At 47.7% G+C, this 18,353-nt stretch overlaps 1 protein-coding gene across 1 annotated transcript in view; it reads right to left on the bottom strand.

The window, feature by feature from the left end:
* Positions 1 to 418: 418 nt before the first annotated feature.
* LOC311235248 (corticotropin-releasing factor receptor 1) overlaps positions 419 to 18,353 on the bottom strand; it is a gene marked incomplete at both ends in the record, with an annotated part of 99,363 nt that continues 81,428 nt past the window's right edge. The window contains one exon of the mRNA XM_084322661.1: positions 419 to 559. Coding sequence (XP_084178787.1) covers positions 419 to 559 — 141 coding nt within the window. The remainder of the gene's footprint in view (positions 560 to 18,353) is intronic.

Below are 18,353 nucleotides of genomic sequence, written 5' to 3'. Positions count from 1 at the left end.
ATGCGTGTGCACACCGAGCTCCAAATGTGATCCATTTCAAGTGCAGTGATGACATAGTGTGGTCTACTGATGTCAAATGGCAAAGGGAATGGCAAGCAGGAATACAATGGAACATTTCTATGGCAAGTCACAAGGTATTGGGAGCTGCAATTTATATTCACAGTTCGTAAAATGCTTGAATAGTCCTTTCTCTCAGACCTTTCTCTTGATCCACTAGCTTCTCGATTTTATTCCATAGTCTGTATGGTGTTCTTCTTCCTTGTTCCCCATATGTCGTTCCCTGAAAGTCCCCTTTCTCTGTCCTTCCTGAAATGCTAGAGAGCTGTCTCCCTCTGTCATTGTCCCGACTCAGAATGTTCTCTAATTGTACCCGGGCGTTCCCCAAAGCACATATCAAGGACATGGCTAGTTTTCGTTCTCATAGCGATGTTGACTGCTTGATACTGTGAAAGCTGACCCGCGAAGGCGATGTGGGGATGGACATGGCTTGGGTCATCCTGGCTCGGATCGAGTGCTGCTCCTGCCAACGGTGAAACCTCTTCCTCACTGCTGAGCGCACCTGGGAGGGAGACAACCCACACAGCAATCAGACAACCGATATTCAGTCAGCTGACTGGTCCAATTCTGTTGGCCAAATAGTCGTTGAATATGCTTAAAGCCAAGGAACATTACATTTCCCAACATTATGGGAAATGCACTTACCATCTTCACCAGAGTCAGACAAGAAGATAGATACCAATCTCCTCTCTGTGCGTTCAGTAGATATTGATCAGATAGCCTAGCTGGCCTAAAACACATCTCCTGGAGTTTTAAGATAGGCTAGCTGATCCGTATCAACTTCGAGGAAATTGGTGTCTATCCTTTAACAGATAAACCGTTTAGGTAGCACTTTATAATAACACCCTGTTATAATACATTTATAAGGTATTTGTAGATAATGAACTAATCATGAACAAACCATTTATATACATTCATAAATGATTATTAAATCATTTATAACTATATTTGTATACCATTTACAAAGTATTTATAACGCATTAGTGGATAATGAACTAATCATGAACAAACCATTTATATACATTCATAAATGATTATTAAATCATTTATAACTATATTTGTATAACATTTACAGATTAGTTCTACATTATTTATAACTCATTATCAACATTGTTTGTACTTGATTTGTTCATCATTAAATAATGTTGTTTAATGTGTAGTAACACATTTGTAGATGCTTTGAAAAATGGATATGAAAAAACGCCTATACAGTAGTTTCCATTTATTTTTCATGTTCAACAAATGATTTGTTAAGACATTCATAAAACATCTATAAATCATTTGCAGATGCTATCGTGGGGGCCAATCTAAAGTGAAGCCTATTCATCATTAACAAGTGTCTAATACAGTTAATTATTTGTTAACTAGACGCAAGTTGGTTACCTAAAATGAGTAAGCGTCCTGGAGCACAGTAATAACATGGGGAATTCTTATTTCCCCTTTAAGATCTTATTTTGGATTGTCATAGCTCGCTCACTAATATCCCTGTATGAACAGAATGTTCTGAAAACTAAATGTACACAGACAGCAAAAACCAACAGAAAATGGGGGATGTATACATGGTGCACAATACAAGGTTTCTCATGTTTGGCATAGCAGCTTACCTGGGTTATTATAAATGTGATATGTTGTTTACACATACTGAACCTTGAGAACAGGTTATGGGTACCTATGTGCATTCGTACATGTTCTAGAGATGGGCGATATGGCTAAAATATCACGTGAAAATATTAGTATTCGTTTTGACAGTACAACAGTATTTGACATTATTTACTTTTTAAGTTAAAATTACAATGCAATATGACATTTATCTTGCCAAATCCTTATCTCGTAAGGGCTGCACAATTAATCAATATTTTATTGAAGTCACAATATGGTCTAGTGCAGCAACCTTTTTGGGACCAAGGCACACAACTGGCTCAAACCAGAATCTCAAGGCACATCAACTTACAGTCACCATAGTCAGTTATGCAGATGGTCTCAGATGTCATTAAAGATATTTCCCCTACATGGCACACTGACAAATGATTCAATCTGACAGGCAGCACTGACATCACAAGTCAAACATATGTAGAGGCCCATTTATATGAATCAGTACAAGACAGTGCAACATATTATTATTCAGATTAAACATTTTAGTAAATTATTAATAATATAGGGCGGCTACGTGGTGCAGTGGGCAAGGCGCTCACCACGAATACTGGAGATGCTGGGTTCGCCTGTTCGAGCCCAGCGCTCCACATTGCTTTCAGTTTAGCTGGTCGTCCGTACTAATACACATTGGCAGTATTAGGGGGTGGGAAACTGATGGGTGGGGATCGGGCGTTGTGGACAGCGACTCCTACAGGTTGGTTGGTGCGCCTGCGCAGTAGAATCAGGAAGCGATGGGGGCGGCGCCCCTCCAAAGCGCAGACCCCTGACGCTGAAAGATCGCGCCGCGCAGGTGAAAAGATGCGACTGCTGTTACCTCAAGTATCGGAGGGGACTCGTGCTATGTATGACTTAGTCCACATTGCAGCCGGCTTGTGGGAGGCAAGAAACAGCGTTCGAGACAGGGGAGGGTTGAATTGGATTATACGAAATTGGGATGGGAGAAAAATAGAAAATGGGAGAAAAAGTGGATAAATTTTTTTATTAATAATATTATTATTACCATTTACAATATACGTATTGTTACTAATGACTTGATTAGATATTGTGTATGTAAATAGTGGTTTTCAATAAAAAAAATTATGGAGTGATGAAAAGAGATCTCCACAACTCCCTTTGTAAAAACCTTTGGTTCTAATATGTCAACCAAATGAAATTTGAATCTGGCTTTATCCAATGTTCAGATTTTTGTTCTGGTACCAAAATCGACACCAGAACCCCCTTGTTCCTCAGCAATACACCCGCAGAGCATGAAGCAGATTGGATACATGTTTTTTGGGATATGCAAAACATTTAGTTCGGAGTGTGTGCCCGTGCAAAACGCATGAAATGTAAAGTTTCAGTGCCACGATCTGTCCAAATGGCACCACATTCGATACTGCACTTCCTTGGGTCCTCAGCAATAGACCACTGCACTTCCGTGTTACATGGAGCTCATGTGAGAGAGCGGAGGGAGCTTGGGGGGCTAAAATGAATGAATGTTAATTAGAGCCTTGACGTAAGTGGATGTAGCTACGGCTGTGGGGGTGCTGGAGACATGATCGAATAGACCTTTTTATACACCCGAGTCTCCTGAACAGGGAGAACACCCCAGGTCGATCTGCACTTTCTCGGCCGAGCTATAGTAAATCTTCCGCACCTACTCCCCAATCGGTGCATGCGCCGATTCAGCCTTCAGACTCCCTGGGCAATCTGCAAAACCTGCGTAAGCTACAACCACTTACGTCAAGGCTCTAATCAACATTCATACATTTTATCCCCCCGAACATTTACAACAAGCGTTGCAAGGGCAAGGCTAAGAGAATCATTAAAGACTCCAGTCACCCGAACAACTGCCTCTTTGAACTGCTGCGGTCAGGCAAGCGATACCGGAGTCTCAAGGCGAGCACAGAAAGACTCAGAAGAAGCTTCTATCCCCAGGCCATCAGGCTGCTAAACGAACAATGAATGAACACTACACAACAACAACCACCAAACGCACATAGCACACACATCCACACGCACACACTCACTTTAAACAAACACACTGTAGCACCCACTCCACACACTTTATAGCACACACCCACTTTAAACAAACACACTGTAGCACCCACTCCCCACACTTTATATTTATTGATGAAGGATTGCACTACAACTCGTACACCTTACTGTAAATTGTACCTAAATTGTACCTCATCCCATTTCTGCTTTGCACTAGATAGTACTGTACATTAGTACACTGCATAGTATTGTATATTATATGGTAACTCAGAACATTGTACATATGTCTATACCGAACACTGTGACCTCATTTTCTTCTTCTAAATTACATGCTATACTATGTTATTTGATACTATCTTGTCTAGCACAGTCTCTGGAGCGTAACAGTAAGAAGCATTTTGTATGAAAGTATTCTGTACTTCTGTATGACAACTATTAAAGAAACTTGAAACTTGAGTTCCCTCCTCTCTCTCCCATGAGCTCAAATTACCGGAAGTGTTGTGATGGTCTATATGCCTGCCGAACTTCTTGAGATATGCAGACACACATGTAGAGATTCCTTCGTTAGGAGCTGTTAACGTTCGGGGCCCGCATGCGGGCCGTCAAGCCCTTTGCCATCGTCTGCCGGCTCCGGGCTGCATTTTCTTGCCGTGCAACCAATACAGTGTTGGAAAGTTGAATTTGCCACCTTTCGATCGTCTCCTCACTCAACCTATTGCATGCTTCGAGTCTCGAGTTACAAGACGAAATATCCGGTGAGCGTCATTTAACAAGCTGTTCGGACAAGTGACCGTGTTCGGTTGTGAACGGTCACCGCTGATGGCAAAGATTATTGACCACCGTAGCTAAAGAGCGTCGGCTCCAAAAGCGATCCCAGATGAGCGCTGATTGCAATGAGAAAGGGGCAGAAGAAGACCAACAAGTTCTTTGTTTTGACTTGTGCGTTGGAATGAATGGAAGCGGATGGCCATTTTGGATAATCACGCTGAATTATTGCGGTACACACATTATAAAAACAAATTTTCCGTGGGAATTTGATAAACTTTGGACCTGTATGACTATAAGACTTCAGGCTATGGAACCGTTATGTTTTCCAGCTCCTACCTCTCAGCTGGAACCCAAAAACAGGCATCTGGCAACAAGTCAACACAAAGCACTCAAAGTGATTTTTAGAGTACAATTTACGTCGGCATTTGACACAAATTGTCCAAGAATTAAAAGGCAAACTGAAATCACAGCAGAGTATGTTCACAGGAGCTACAGCCAAAAACCATGCAGCAGTGAAAGCTAGCTTTATTGTGGCTGAAGAAATATTGTCTTAACCTGTTCCACCCCAGGTGAAAATCTGCATAAAATGTATACCTAGGTAAATGGAATATTGCTCCACTTCTACAAGGGCTATTTGCATATTCTTGGTATCTAGGAACATCTATGGACCTCAATGAATGTATTCTCAGTGTCAGAAATATTGTGTCTATTACTATTATAGAACTTGCCAGGAAGTGTAGATCGGAGAAATTCCAACGCTGGCAGATAGCTAGCGACCTCCTCTACAAAATGGCCGCAAAAAAGCTTCAATTCCCATGGTTCAACATTTCCATTTCCGGTTCCGGGTCAAATTCGCGATTGCAAATAGAAAACTTAAAATGATATAAGTACACTTTTTTTTTTTTTTTTTTTGTCTTTTTCCCCCTCCATTTTTCCGCCGATTTTCTCCCATCCCAATGTTAGTCGTATGCCAATTCCCAGTCCCTTCCTGGTCGCTGCGCACTTACCCCCCACAGTCAGATCATCTGGGAGAGTGGAGGCTACCACGTGCTTCCTCCGACACACGTCCAGCCAATCACCGCTTCTTTTCACCTGGCAGCGCGGATTCTCATTGAGAGGGCGTAGCGTGTGGGAGGACCACACTATCCCCCTCACGTCCAATCCGCGCTTAGCAGGCGCCCCGACCGAACTGTAGGAGTCGCTGTTTACAACGACCCGGACCCACCCCGCCAGCTTCTCCCACCCTCTGATACAGCCAATTGTATCAGTGCAGACGGCCAGCCAAGCTGGTGACAACCCCGGAGCTGTGAGCTGGATTCGAACAGGCAAATCCAGCTCAGCTCCGGGGCTGGTGACGAACGCAATCTCCGCTCAGCCACCTAACCGCCTGATATAAGTACACTTTTAACCTATTGCTAAACTATTGCCAACCTAACGTTTTACATTCTACATGTATTTGTGACATAGTAGTGATAATAATACTTGAAAACGGTTGATTTTAAAATCACAAATTATTTTGCATCTTCATAAAAATATGACTATAATTTAATAAGGTCAAAAGGGGTCGGTACCGACCCTGTCGAGTGGAACAGGTAACTGTCAGATGCAAACTAGCTGTGTGACTTTGCTATGGTGTGTGTGTGACATAACCGAGCATCTCGCCCAATTGAATCAGAATGTGCAGGGACACAAACAAGTCCCACCCAAAACTTTTTTTTTATCTACTTTTTTCTCCCATTTTTCAATTTTTCTCCCATCCCAATTTCGTATCGTCCAATTCTACCCTCCCCTGTCTCGAACGCTGTTAGGCCATGCCTCCCACAAGCCGGCTGCAATGTGGACGAAGCCTTACATCACGTGTCCCCTCCGGTACTCGAGGAAGCAGCCGTCGCATCTTTTCACCTGCACAGCGCGATCTCTCAGCGTCGGGGGTCTGCGTGGGAGGGACACGCCGCCCCCGTCGCTTCCTGATTCTGCTGCGCAGGCGCACCAACCGACCTGTAGGAGTCGCTATCCACAACGTCAGATCCCCACCCATCAGCTTCCCACCCCCTAATACTGCCAATTGTATTAGTATGAACGACCAGCCAAGCTGATAGCAATGCGGAGAGCTGGGCTCGAACCCAGCGTCTCCTGCATTGGTGGTGAGCGCCTTGCCCACTGCACCACCTAGCCGCCTGTCCCACCCAAAACTTGACCAATATAGTTGTGAACTGAGACAACCCCTATTTTGTTATTTTTGTGTGTTCATGCAGACACATGTTTTCTGTAATCAAACTATCTCCCATAGATGTATGGCCTATGCAAGGTTGTGTGCAGCCATATGTTTTTGTAACATGCTACATCTGTCCCACATGTTCTTAGCAGCTCACACTTGTTGGTTGCACCATAGTTCTGCCCCTCTTGACAGTGACAAAAAGGTTTTGAACAAAGCAACAAACGTAATGTCATAGCTTGTATTTGAAGATATTCTTCTTTGTTATTTACTTGAATGGTTTGATCATTGATTGATGGAGTAATATGGGGTTCTTAACCTGATAAACTAAAAGGATTTATGTTCAAATAACATAGGCTAACATGTATTTGTACATATATGCAAATATATATGCAATATGTGTAACTTGAATAAGTAATAAATACAGAAACAATGTGTAAAGGAGTAGTTACATAAATTTTACATTACATTACATTTACATTTGGTCTTTGGCCCTTTGAGGGCAACCATAATGCTGATGTGGCCCTCTGTGAGTTTGACACCCCTGCTTTATAGTTAAATGATACTACAGGGCTATTCTCGCTGGGCAAGATATTCTCTCACAATATTCCAGTTACCAGCCAGTCCCCTGTCAAAGTCCTTTAGCAGGTTGGATGCATGTTCCATATTCATTATGTTCATATATTCCCTAAACCAAGAGGCCCCAGAGAAGCATGCTGGTTTTCGCTCCTTCCAGTTCATGAGAATAGGCAGCCATAGCTCCGACAACATCATTGATATTGCTACTGCCCAGAGTTTTAACAGCTGGGCAGTCCCACATCAGATGGTGTAGTGAGCCTCTATTGCCACACTTATGCCAGCATAAATCTTTATACTTGTCATCCATCTTTGTTAAACCGACGGGGTAATATGCCCTGTTCATTATGATCCTGAATCGTACCCATTTAGATGCACTCAGAGTTGATCTCCAAACTGTTTCCCACTGTGCAGCAGCAGCAGACAAGGGACCACTGATTGCATGCTCCCATGCCAGCTGGGCAGTGGAATACGCAGTAGGGGTAAATGTTTGAAACCCCCCACATCAATGTGTGGTGAAGGATAGCTACTGGCAGCTCCTCCATGGCCAATTCCATGGTCTGAGGCGGCTCCCTCTCTGGCACATGGCACAGTGAGGAGCTCTCTCTCTGGCATATGGCACAGTGAGGAGCTCCCTCTGTGGCACATGGCACAGTGAGGAGCTCTCTCTCTCTGGCACATGGCACAGTGAGGAGCTCTCTCTCTGGCATATGGCACAGTGAGGAGCTCCCTCTGTGGCACATGGCACAGTGAGGAGCTCTCTCTCTCTGGCACATGGCACAGTGAGGAGCTCTCTCTCTCTCTGGCACATGGCACAGTGAGGAGCTCTCTCTCTCTGGCACATGGCAGTGAGGAGCTCTCTCTCTGGCACATGGCACAGTGAGGAGCTCTCTCTCTCTGGCACATGGCACAGTGAGGAGCTCTCTCTCTCTGGCACATGGCACAGTGAGGAGCTCTCTCTCTGGCACATGGCACAGTGAGGAGCTCTCTCTCTGGCACATGGCACAATGAAGGGCTCTACATGCTCGAGCGACAACAATGCAACAGCAATGCAACAGCAACACAACATGGGCTCTGCGACATCGGCAACCGTCGCAGAGTGGGTTGCAGAGGGTGTTGCGTACCTATCACAAAAATCTAACTAGCGACTGCAACACAACCGTTTGCGTGGATGTTGCACAGAATTGATATCATTATGAATTGAAAATGGGGGACCCTGATGTAAACAAGACAAAAGTCTTTCTCTGGTCTGCATCCCCTTAACCCTTTGGGTGCCGTTAACGTAGAAATACGTTTCTGTCGCCCGACGGTTGAGTGCCGGAATCGTAGATCTACGTTTTTCTCACAGTATTTATTTTATTCGCTATTGCCATTAATAATTCAGCAGAGCACCTTGTGCATACTGTTCTGGGTGTCTGAGCTGGCAGACGGTCTTATACCACCCTCTAAGAGTCTAACGCCTTCGGCCGCTATTGCACTCCATTCGAAACTATCGAGCTGCCGCGTGGGGGCGGGTCCTAAACACTCCGGCAAAACACGCACTTGTAGGGATGGCTTAGACAAATGACCCCGCCCGCCCGTTCATGTGCAATGCCCAATAACGTCGGCGGCAGGATCGCTGTGGATAACTGGAATGGCGATCAGATAATTGGATAATTCTTTTTGCATTACATCAGAGACCAGGTAAGGACACTATATATCCAATCTTGCATTGATCTGATATTTTTTTCTCCCGCGATTGAAGCTGTGTGTGTGGCTGTTTACGTTGGGTGCAGGAGGGGGGGGGGGGGGGTGTCGGTGGGCGCCGCGCTCCAGGGCCCATTTCATGTATGCACGAGGAGACATAATAATGATAATCTAGCGTTGATTTCAGGAAGATTCGATAATCAGGCGAAAAATTACAACGTAACTAAACCGCTATTTTCGCGTCTTTTTCCTGGAATTACTCAGAAGCACCCAAACTATATTCATATTCAAAACGGTATAAAACGGAAATGTATGGATGAAAAAAATCTCTTTTTTGCACGTTGACCAGAAGCAACTCACTGACAATCAACGGTGTTATTAGACCCATAGCTATAATATAAAATATAGGTTTAGCTCTACAAACAAGGTGAGCGTTTACATGGGGTTAATGGACGGCAAGGCCAGATGCACTTCCCGGAAGGGGCGTGGCACTCAATGTGTTAAAGGTCCCCTATCTTATAAATGGCCTTTTCCAGTGGTTTGCATTGTTTTCTAGCAATGTGGGCTTGTACCAACACTGACTAGATGTGAAATTTCTACCCAGTCCCATTCCTCCAGTTCAGCTGAGATAAGAACCTCCCCCACTAAACCAAGCCATTCTTTATTTAAGCAGATCTGTGACGTGTACGAATTCTTAACTGTGATTGGAGGAGTTAGCGTAACGTTGAGTAAGTATGAGCAAAACCAAGCGAGTGGAAATAATGCGGAAGCGGTTTCCCTGTCAGTCAGCACTTCCTCAACAGTGTTTGACAGTGTTCCTAGAGAGAGAGAGAGGGAGAGAGAGAGAGAAAGAGAGAGAGAGAGAGAGAGAGAGAGAGAGAGGGAGAGACAGATAGAGAGAGGGAGAGAGAGAGAGAGTCTTATACACGTGCAGTGCGAGTCTCGGAGCGCACTGCATTGAGAGAGAGAGAGAGAGAGAGAGAGAGAGAGAGAGAGAGAGGGGAGGGAGAGACTCGCGCCGCAAACTCTCCCGCGAGCGGCGCGAGTCCTGAACAACAGCGTGTAGTCCAAAAACTGCCACTGCCTGTTATATTTCGTACTTGCATCGCGTCTCGCTCTTAAGCCATACCGATATATACCTCATCTCATGTACCTATTGTACTCCATCAACGAATAAAACCAAAATACACCCCTCACCTGCCAGGCCCCGCCCCTAGTGGCGTGCTACATAGGACTGGGCATGGCCACCACTCACTCTTCCTCTATTTTCGTTTCCATCATAGCGGATGCAAGACGCCCTATGCAACTAGTTGATTTGAAAAGTTTAGATAATATTGGGTACTTACGGAGATTTGCTTACCCCTGGAATCTTCGGGGTATGTTCCAACGACACGTCGGGTCTATTCTGATGTTCCCTCGTCTTGTGGCAGCAGATCGAGGAACAGCGTGCGAGGTTGGCTATCGAGCCGGCTCGCACACAGGTGAGCCCTGTGTCATCAGGCATTGATGCTAGTGTTAGTAATGCTGGTTTGTTTTGTTACACAACCATGTTGTGTGTCGGCGCCAGGGGTGGGATGGTTTGGTGAACGTTCCACTGAAGTGGACGGGTTCCAAGCGATCCTGGAGCGTGCTGCTAAACACTAATGCTGACGCTAAATGCTAATGCTAATGCTAAATGCTAACACTACTGCTGAAATGCTGGGCACTGTTCTAATGTTCCCCGCTGTGGGATGTTGCCGCTTTTCCCTCCTCTTAAACCGGTTCATTGATGAAGGTCAGTCGGTAGCTAATGTGGGGGGTTTTGCTGAGTCCTATTTTTACCTTTTACGGGTAAATGGGTTGACAACAGGGTGCAGGGCGGGTGTGCCGTGGCTAGGTAGCCTAGCCAGGTAGCATCGATCCTGTGCCTCGGCGGGGCTGGACGGTATCCCACCCAGAAGCCGATGCTTGAGAGCGAGTCGGCCCGGCGGGTGGCAGTAGAGCTATACTGCTGCAGGATGGAATTTAGCGGCGGCCAGTGTTGTGGCTCAGCTGACTGTTTTCTGTCCACATTAGCGTCGAACGCTATGCTATAGTGGGGCTACTATAGTGGGGCTACTGTCTCTCTGCTACGGGAATGTCTGTCTATGCTACAATCTTCCCTCCTCTCAACCATTCATGCTGACGGTCAATCGGTGTCTACTGGGGGAGTAGTGCGGGGGGGGGCTTTGTTTACCTTCATGGGTAAATGGGCTGAGGTCTAGGGCTGGTGTGCTGTTGTGAATATTATGAATGAATGCGGGACTGGTTCTCTCTGGTCCGCCTCCCCTTAACGTTGTGTACATGGGCTTGCCCATTCTACAGTATGTTCGTGGTGTTAGTTCATTTATTCATTAACCCCTTCATGGTGCACACCACAGTGGAGGTTGCTGTTTACAACCACCACTGGTGCTCCGTGTTAGCATCAGTCCTTTGCTTTTGACATGTTGAAACAGTGCCCCCCGCCCGGCCGACGCCATGAGGTGGGTCGGCCTGGCGAGTGGCTGGTGGGCTGCTAAAGCCTGTACCGCCACGGTATGGAATTGGCAGTGATTAGAACTGTGTTCGAATTGCTGTTTTTTCTATCAAAAAATTGTGTCTGGTGGCGGGGCCTTGAGGGCCAGCCGACGTCGACACATCGTGCGAGGTTGTTGACGTTATTAGCTTTGACCCAGCCGCAAGCTATAACCGCTCAGGGCTCCCCTCTCCGCAGAGGATTTTGGTCTTCCGCTGGAGCGCGGGCGGTATTTGTCCTAGGCCACACACCGCCTCACACCGCGCAGCCAGAAGAAGAGAGAGCACGGCCTCGTCAGCGGTGATGACGAGGCCCTCGACAGGCGGCCATGTTTTCCCCCGCCAGAGGTATCCTGGGCGTTGAATCCACAGGTCTCCACAAGGCCGAGGGATCGGCCATGTTGGATGGGCTCGGCTTGGAATATACAAGCCGTCGCCGTCCTGCCGCGAGCAGCCCGCTCTCCGATCACTCCCTCCCCCAACACCAGCGGAAAAAGGGGGCTCTGATTGTTTCCTTTGGCTGCGGGCCGCGTGCCTTCGTTGAAGCGTGGGCGGCCCCACTTTTCGCTTTTCATAGGGACAGGGGCTGACACCCAGTTGATGGCTGAGCCTGGGTCTGTCCGTGAGAATGTTGTGCTGTCAAGCGGCTCCCACACCATAAGCTGTGTTGGTTGAGCCTGGTGTTACGTCTATCAACTATAGGTGTTGTCAGCAGGGGGGCTCGAAACCTTTTGAGGCACACAGTGCGGGCTTCCCCGGCCTCGCCTTCGCCAGGCCAGGTATCATGTTGGTGCCTCCCACTCCCGCGAGATCGGCAGTGGTCTGAAAAGAAGAGGTGCGCGTGATTTAGGTGGTAGTAATATCACTGCAGGGCTACGGTGTGTAGGAACCCATGGGGTCCTCACGCCTTGCATGTCCGGCTGCAGAACAACTCCTCAGCATGTTCTGGAGGGGTGTTCAGTGGGGGGGCTTTTGTCACCTAGATTGATGTCAGCTTCCCCCGTATCAAACCGGCCCTTTCTGTCGGGGTCCCCCCTTGGGTGCGATTGCCTCGTGGGTAGTGTCAGGTTCCGACCCGACTCCACGGAACGCTCTGCTCGCACGGGTCCAGGGTTGGCTGCGCACAGCGGGTGGGACCGGGCCGCCTATCTACAGTTCCTTGCGGACCTGCGCCACATGGCGGCGGGTGCGTTGGGAGTGTCATCGCATATGGCTACGGCAGTACCATATGTCAAGGTGGATGGAGAGAACGCTGAGGCGGGGACTTGTATTTACACAACGGGTTTGGTACAGACCCTATTGTCAGGGTCACCAGCAGTGACAGCTCTGGTCGACGAGATCTGATCTCTGTGGACGAAGCAAGCCATCGTCGTGGCGTTTTCCTCCCGGTGTTCTCTGGTGCCTGAGAAATCGGGAGGGGGGGGGGGTGTCAGACCCATGTTGGACCATGGGAAGGTTCGGTATTTTTTGGATTGTCTCCTACCTGTTGAACACTGTCAGGTGGGGGTCTGGTTCTCCTCCATAGACCTGTAGGATGCGTGTTCGCATTCCCGATCTTCCGTCCTAGGGCTTACCTGCGCTTCCTTACAGAGTTAGCGTATGGGTACCAGGGGCTGCCGTTCGGCTTTTCTCTGGCTCCCCGCATCTTCACCAAGTGCGTGGAGGCCACACTGGGGCCTCTGCGTCGTCAGGGGTTACGAAGTGTATTCTGCCCTGCCGACGTTCTGGTCCTTGGCGGGCAAGGTGGATCATCAGGTCTCATGCCAGGCAGGGTTCCTACCAGCCTGGGGTTGCTGTAGACTGGAAGTAGAGTACTCCTCTTCCCAGTCAACGGGTGGAGTGCTATGGGCATCCCTCTCAGAGCGTGTTGCGACACGCTCGATACGACGTCAGTGTCGTATATCGACAGACAGGGAGGAGTACGCTCCCCCCGTCTGCACCGGGCGGCGGGCGGCTGGCTATGGGCGTCTTCCATCTGCGCGGCCTGAGGGCTCCCCACATCCCCGCGGGGCGGTCCGTATCCTGACGGGGGGGGGATTATGTCCGGACATAGCCAGGCAGGTCTGGGACCGATGCCGTGCCGCCTGGGATTCTTTCCCCATACATCTGTTAGGTCAGTTGTTGGGGCGGGTACGTTGAGGAGCGCAGGTCCTTGATCCTGATTGCGCCGGACCGGGGCGCAGCTGTGTGGTTCCCGGTCCTGATCCAGCTACTGGTAGCTCCGCCATGACCTATTCCTTGGTCGGCGAAGGCCCTCACTCAAGCACACGGGTCGCTGTTCAGCACCCGGTGTTGTGCCAACGTCTGATGGTTTGGCTGGTGAGAGGGTAAGTCTGGAGAGGATGGACCCTTCTGTGGTTGATACCATCCGGAATGCGCATGCTCCCTCCACTGTCGAGCTTTACGCGGGCAGATGGCGTATGTTCCAAGAGTGGTGTAAGGCGGGGGGCAGGGACCGGTGTCCTGCCCCCTGGATACTGTCCTTGTTTACCTCCAGTCTCTCCTTGATAGACTGTCGGCTTCGACGGTGAGGGTATATGCAGCAGCTATATCCTCTTATCATGAGGGATTTGAGGGTGATGTTTTGTTCAGCCACCCTCTTGTGAAGCGTTTCCTGCTTGGCGCCCGACGCGTTAAGCCGGTAAAACGCTCTTTGGCTCCGAGTTGGGATCTTCAATTGGTCCTCGGTCGGTTGTCCTTGGCCCCGTTTGAGCCTCTTGAGTAAGCGCCGTTGGAACAGCTGTCGTTCAAGACCGCGTTCTTGCTGGCCGTCACCTCCGCTAAACGCGTGGGTGAGCTTTGTGCTCTCTCGGTACGACCAGAGTGCCTGTCTTTCATTCCGATTGCGGTGCCACTCTGCAGCCTAATCCTGCCTTCGTGCCTACAAATATCCGGAGTTCCTTCCGCTCCAGGGATATTGTGGTTCAGGCGTTTCATCCACCTCCTCACGCAAGTGAGTTGGAGGCGGGCCTTCACCTGTCATGTCCGGTCCGGGCTTTGGGGATTTACCTCAGCCGTACTCAGGGCCTCAGGGCTACCGATCAGTTTTGTCTGTTACGGTGGTTCTCGTGCTGGTAAGGCACTATCGAAACAGCGCCTGTCCCATTGGTTGTGCAAGGGCATTGCCCTTTGCTACACGTTGGCCGGGCTGGCTCCCCCTGGGGGCGTCAGGGCGCACTCCACTCGTGGGGTGGCAGCCTCTGCCGCTCTGCTGGGTGGGGCCTCGGTGGAGGACATCTGTGCTGCAGCTTCATGGTCCTCCCCGGGTCCCTTCGTAAGGTTTTACCTCATGGACATGACCGGGGGTTCTGTCTCCCAGGCGGTTCTGAGGTCTGTGGCCTCTCCTGCTTCCCGTCCTTTGGTGGGGTAGCAGGAGTGTGTGGGTATGGGCCACAGTGTGTTGTGTCACACGTGGTTCCGCCTGTGCTGTGTGTTCAAGGGGTTCTAGTTCCCTCTTGTTCGCACTCGGGTGGAGTTGACTGCGCCCCCTCTTCATTAGGAAGGATGGGGTGACGGGACTCCCCTTCCCCCTTGATGTGGGCTTACGGGTCCTCAGGGGGTGCATCTGTCGGGCCTTGCGTCCGCTCTACCCCATATCTCGGTATGGCGTTCGTGACAGGGGAGGGTTGAATTGGATGATACGAAATTGGGATGGGAGAAAATATAGAAAAATGGGAGAAAAAGTGGATAAAAAATTTAAAAATACACGATACGATACTAGCTAGAGATTAGCGTCACATAGCGGGCCTTTTTCTGAACCCAAATAAGCTAGCTAAGTAGCCAAGCACATAGACTGTTCCATAGCATACACCTTCAGTTGATCATGACAAATCCTCTCTTACCTTGACGATTAAAAAGCCTCCATAATTTAGTAAAGAGTATTCCCATGGCTGGTGTTGAGATTTTACGATGCCAGCTTGTGAGAATTCGTTGTAGCCAGCCAGCTAGCGTTGATGATATTCAATGCTATCAACATTAGCTAAATAGCTAACCAACTAAATACAATGACAGTGGTATCCTGAGGTAACATTAAATTAAACAGACAACTTTTGATTACCAACGATAGCTAGCAAGCTAACTAAATAGCTTTGTTTGTCTGGACTATCATACTAGCTAACATACCCAAGTAACGTTAATGCCATTCAGAATTTATTAACATAGCTACAACACACAGTAACGTTAATTCCATGCATCATTGTTTATGTAGACACGTGAATGTGTCTGACTATGTTCATTATAACTGTTTCAATGATCCGTTTACTTTTGTGCCCGTCAAAGCATCGTGGGGGGACTAACACTAGGGGGAGCTTGTTGGCGGCAGTCTGGTAGTCTGTAGAGAGATGCGAAGAGGATGTGTATCCACGAAGAAGCCACATGTGCGGGGTCTCTTCGGCTCAATCCACGGGAGCGAGTGGACGGGTTTGCCACGAGCATTCTACTTTTGAAAAACGTGAAATACCAATTGTGCACCGGAGCAGAAGAAGTAACGCAGCGTGCCGTAAGCTTATCAATATCAAATATAGTGATTAGTATGCGCCAAGATGAAGAGGACATTCGGCAGATGGACTGTGAAGACGAACGTTAAATTTTGCGTATTAGAACCAGTGATGCCACAGATTACTTGTAAAAGTAATCTGATTACTGATTACTCCTTTAAAAAGTAATCTTAGTTACTTTACTGATTACTTGATTATCAGAGTAACTTAGTTACTTTGAAAGTAACTAGGTTACGAAGTCGTCCCCCCTGCTGCTGCCACAACATAAGAATGACAAAAAAATTTTGTAAAATGTACTCAGTTTGAGTAAAATTTACTAATAGGGCAGGTAGGCCTATCTATAGATCTATAGATTTCACAAAAGATAAATGGTCAATAACACCACATGTAGGCTGATATGTAGCCTACCTTTGAGGCCTGCCCCATTCAGATATGGTTCTAATGTTCCTATTGAAACAGGGGAGAGGGGTGAGTAAACCAGTGATTATATCTCAGTAACAGAATCTTCTCAAACCTCTTGTCAGAAAGTCTGTTCCTTCTAGGCGTGAGCACCAACCCTCCCAGACTAAAAAGCCGTTCCACAGGAGCACTTGATGGTATTGTGTGCTACTGACAACCTACATACTGCAGTATGGTGTTCCATGTTCATGAATAGTGCAATGCAAAAGATGTTTAACTCAAAGGTGGAACATACTGTTTGGCTGGTGCACCTCCGAGTCCTGTAGAAGTCGATGCTTCGGCTTTGGTTTTTTTTCTATCCGTTTGGTCGTGCTGTGCTGTATATTCCATATGCGGTAGACAGTATTTTGTTTCCTCCGCAAAGTGAATGTTTTTTTCACCCGGCTTAGCTGACACAAACGTTAAGTAGACTAGTGAACTTCCAGTGCAAGAAAGCGTTACCAGCGCGAGCGTCTCCCTGCTAGCTCGCAGTTTAGGTCAGCCTGATAATAACAATAACAGCCGCGCCCACCAGCATGGTACAACACGCGAGGTTGCGTGCTGTGACGTCACTCCCAATACAAGGAAAAGCTCTCCAAACTTATATTTGACTGTCGAAAACGAAAGAAAATACTGCATTCCGCCTGCATTATGATGAGATAGTAACGAAATAGTAACGCACAGCCACTTGGACAAGTAACTGCAATCAGATTACTGGCTTGTAAAGATTAACGCGTTAGATTACTATTTTTGGGGAAAAGTAATCAGATTACAATAAGTGGCATCACTGATTAGAACGTACAGTCGGAGAATCAGGTTAGCCAACTTGGCTAGTAGCTTAGCTAAAGTGGAGTGCACTAGCATTTTAGCTTAGCACGTCGCGTCGCCGGTTTACAGCAACAGAAGGACTCAGCCACGAGAGATTCTACTGGACGTCCACAGCATTGCTACAGACTACCTGCTGACCGCCAGACCAGCCCTACCTCTAAGTATCACAGGTGACGGTTTCTCTGGACCTTTTTACGGCCAAATTACCCCAGACATTTTCTATGCGGGGCTAACCAGCACTTCGTCTATAGACCCTCACGCACAGGCGAGTCGAGTAAAGGTACATTCCGCACCTGCCGTGCTTTGGAGCATTAACTGTTTATTTTGGTAGCATGCTCGGGACAGAGTGAAGGGGCTGTCCTGTTTTGGGCCACTACGTTCTCTAGCCACAACAGGGCACTCCAACGGGGGTTCATTATCTAGTAATGCCGACTTAGCTATAGAGACTTTTCTTTATAAAGTGTGGGTCCCACTTGAGTTCTGTTGATTTCAAATGTGTTATGTTACCAGTGTTTTCAGACTGGAAAGTGTGTGCTGCGAGTGTTTATCCATGCAGTAGCACAGTTGTGCACGGTATTATTAGTATTATTATTACAGGGCAAAGGTATATTCATGACATACAGTGCTACGCGTGGCACTACTGCCGGGGCGTCTGGGGGCTATGTACTGCTATTCCTAGCACTATTTGGGCAACTTTACACAATTCCTGTTAGTCTATTGAAGACATTCAAAAAAATGCATTGTTTTATATTTCTAATCAAATACTCAAAACCATCATTTTTCAGCCTCAAGATTTCAGGCTGTTATGGCCTGGCTCCGCCCATAAGCACTTTGAGTGACAGTCAGTCCACACAGTCTGCACTGGTAGAGAGAGAGAGAGAGAGAGAGAGAGAGAGAGAGAGAGAGAGAGAGAGAGAGAGAGAGAGAGAGAGAGAGAGAGAGAGAGAGAGAGAGAGAGAGAGAGAGAGAGAGAGAGAGAGAGAGAGAGAGAGAGAGAGAGAGAAAAAGAGACAGGCCGTTATTGACAAGGCCCCCTCCCTCCCTCCCTCTCTCTTCCTTTCTCTCCGTCTCGGTGATGAGAGTCCGCGTGGCAGCTTGTGGTTTTTTTTTTGTCCTTTCTTTCAATC

The sequence above is a fragment of the Notolepis coatsorum genome (genome assembly GCF_963971535.1).
Source record: "Notolepis coatsorum genome assembly, chromosome: 10".
Taxonomy (NCBI): Eukaryota; Metazoa; Chordata; class Actinopteri; order Aulopiformes; family Paralepididae; genus Notolepis; species Notolepis coatsorum.
Note: the sequence above shows the minus strand (reverse complement) of the source record. Positions and strands in the feature narration are given on the sequence as shown.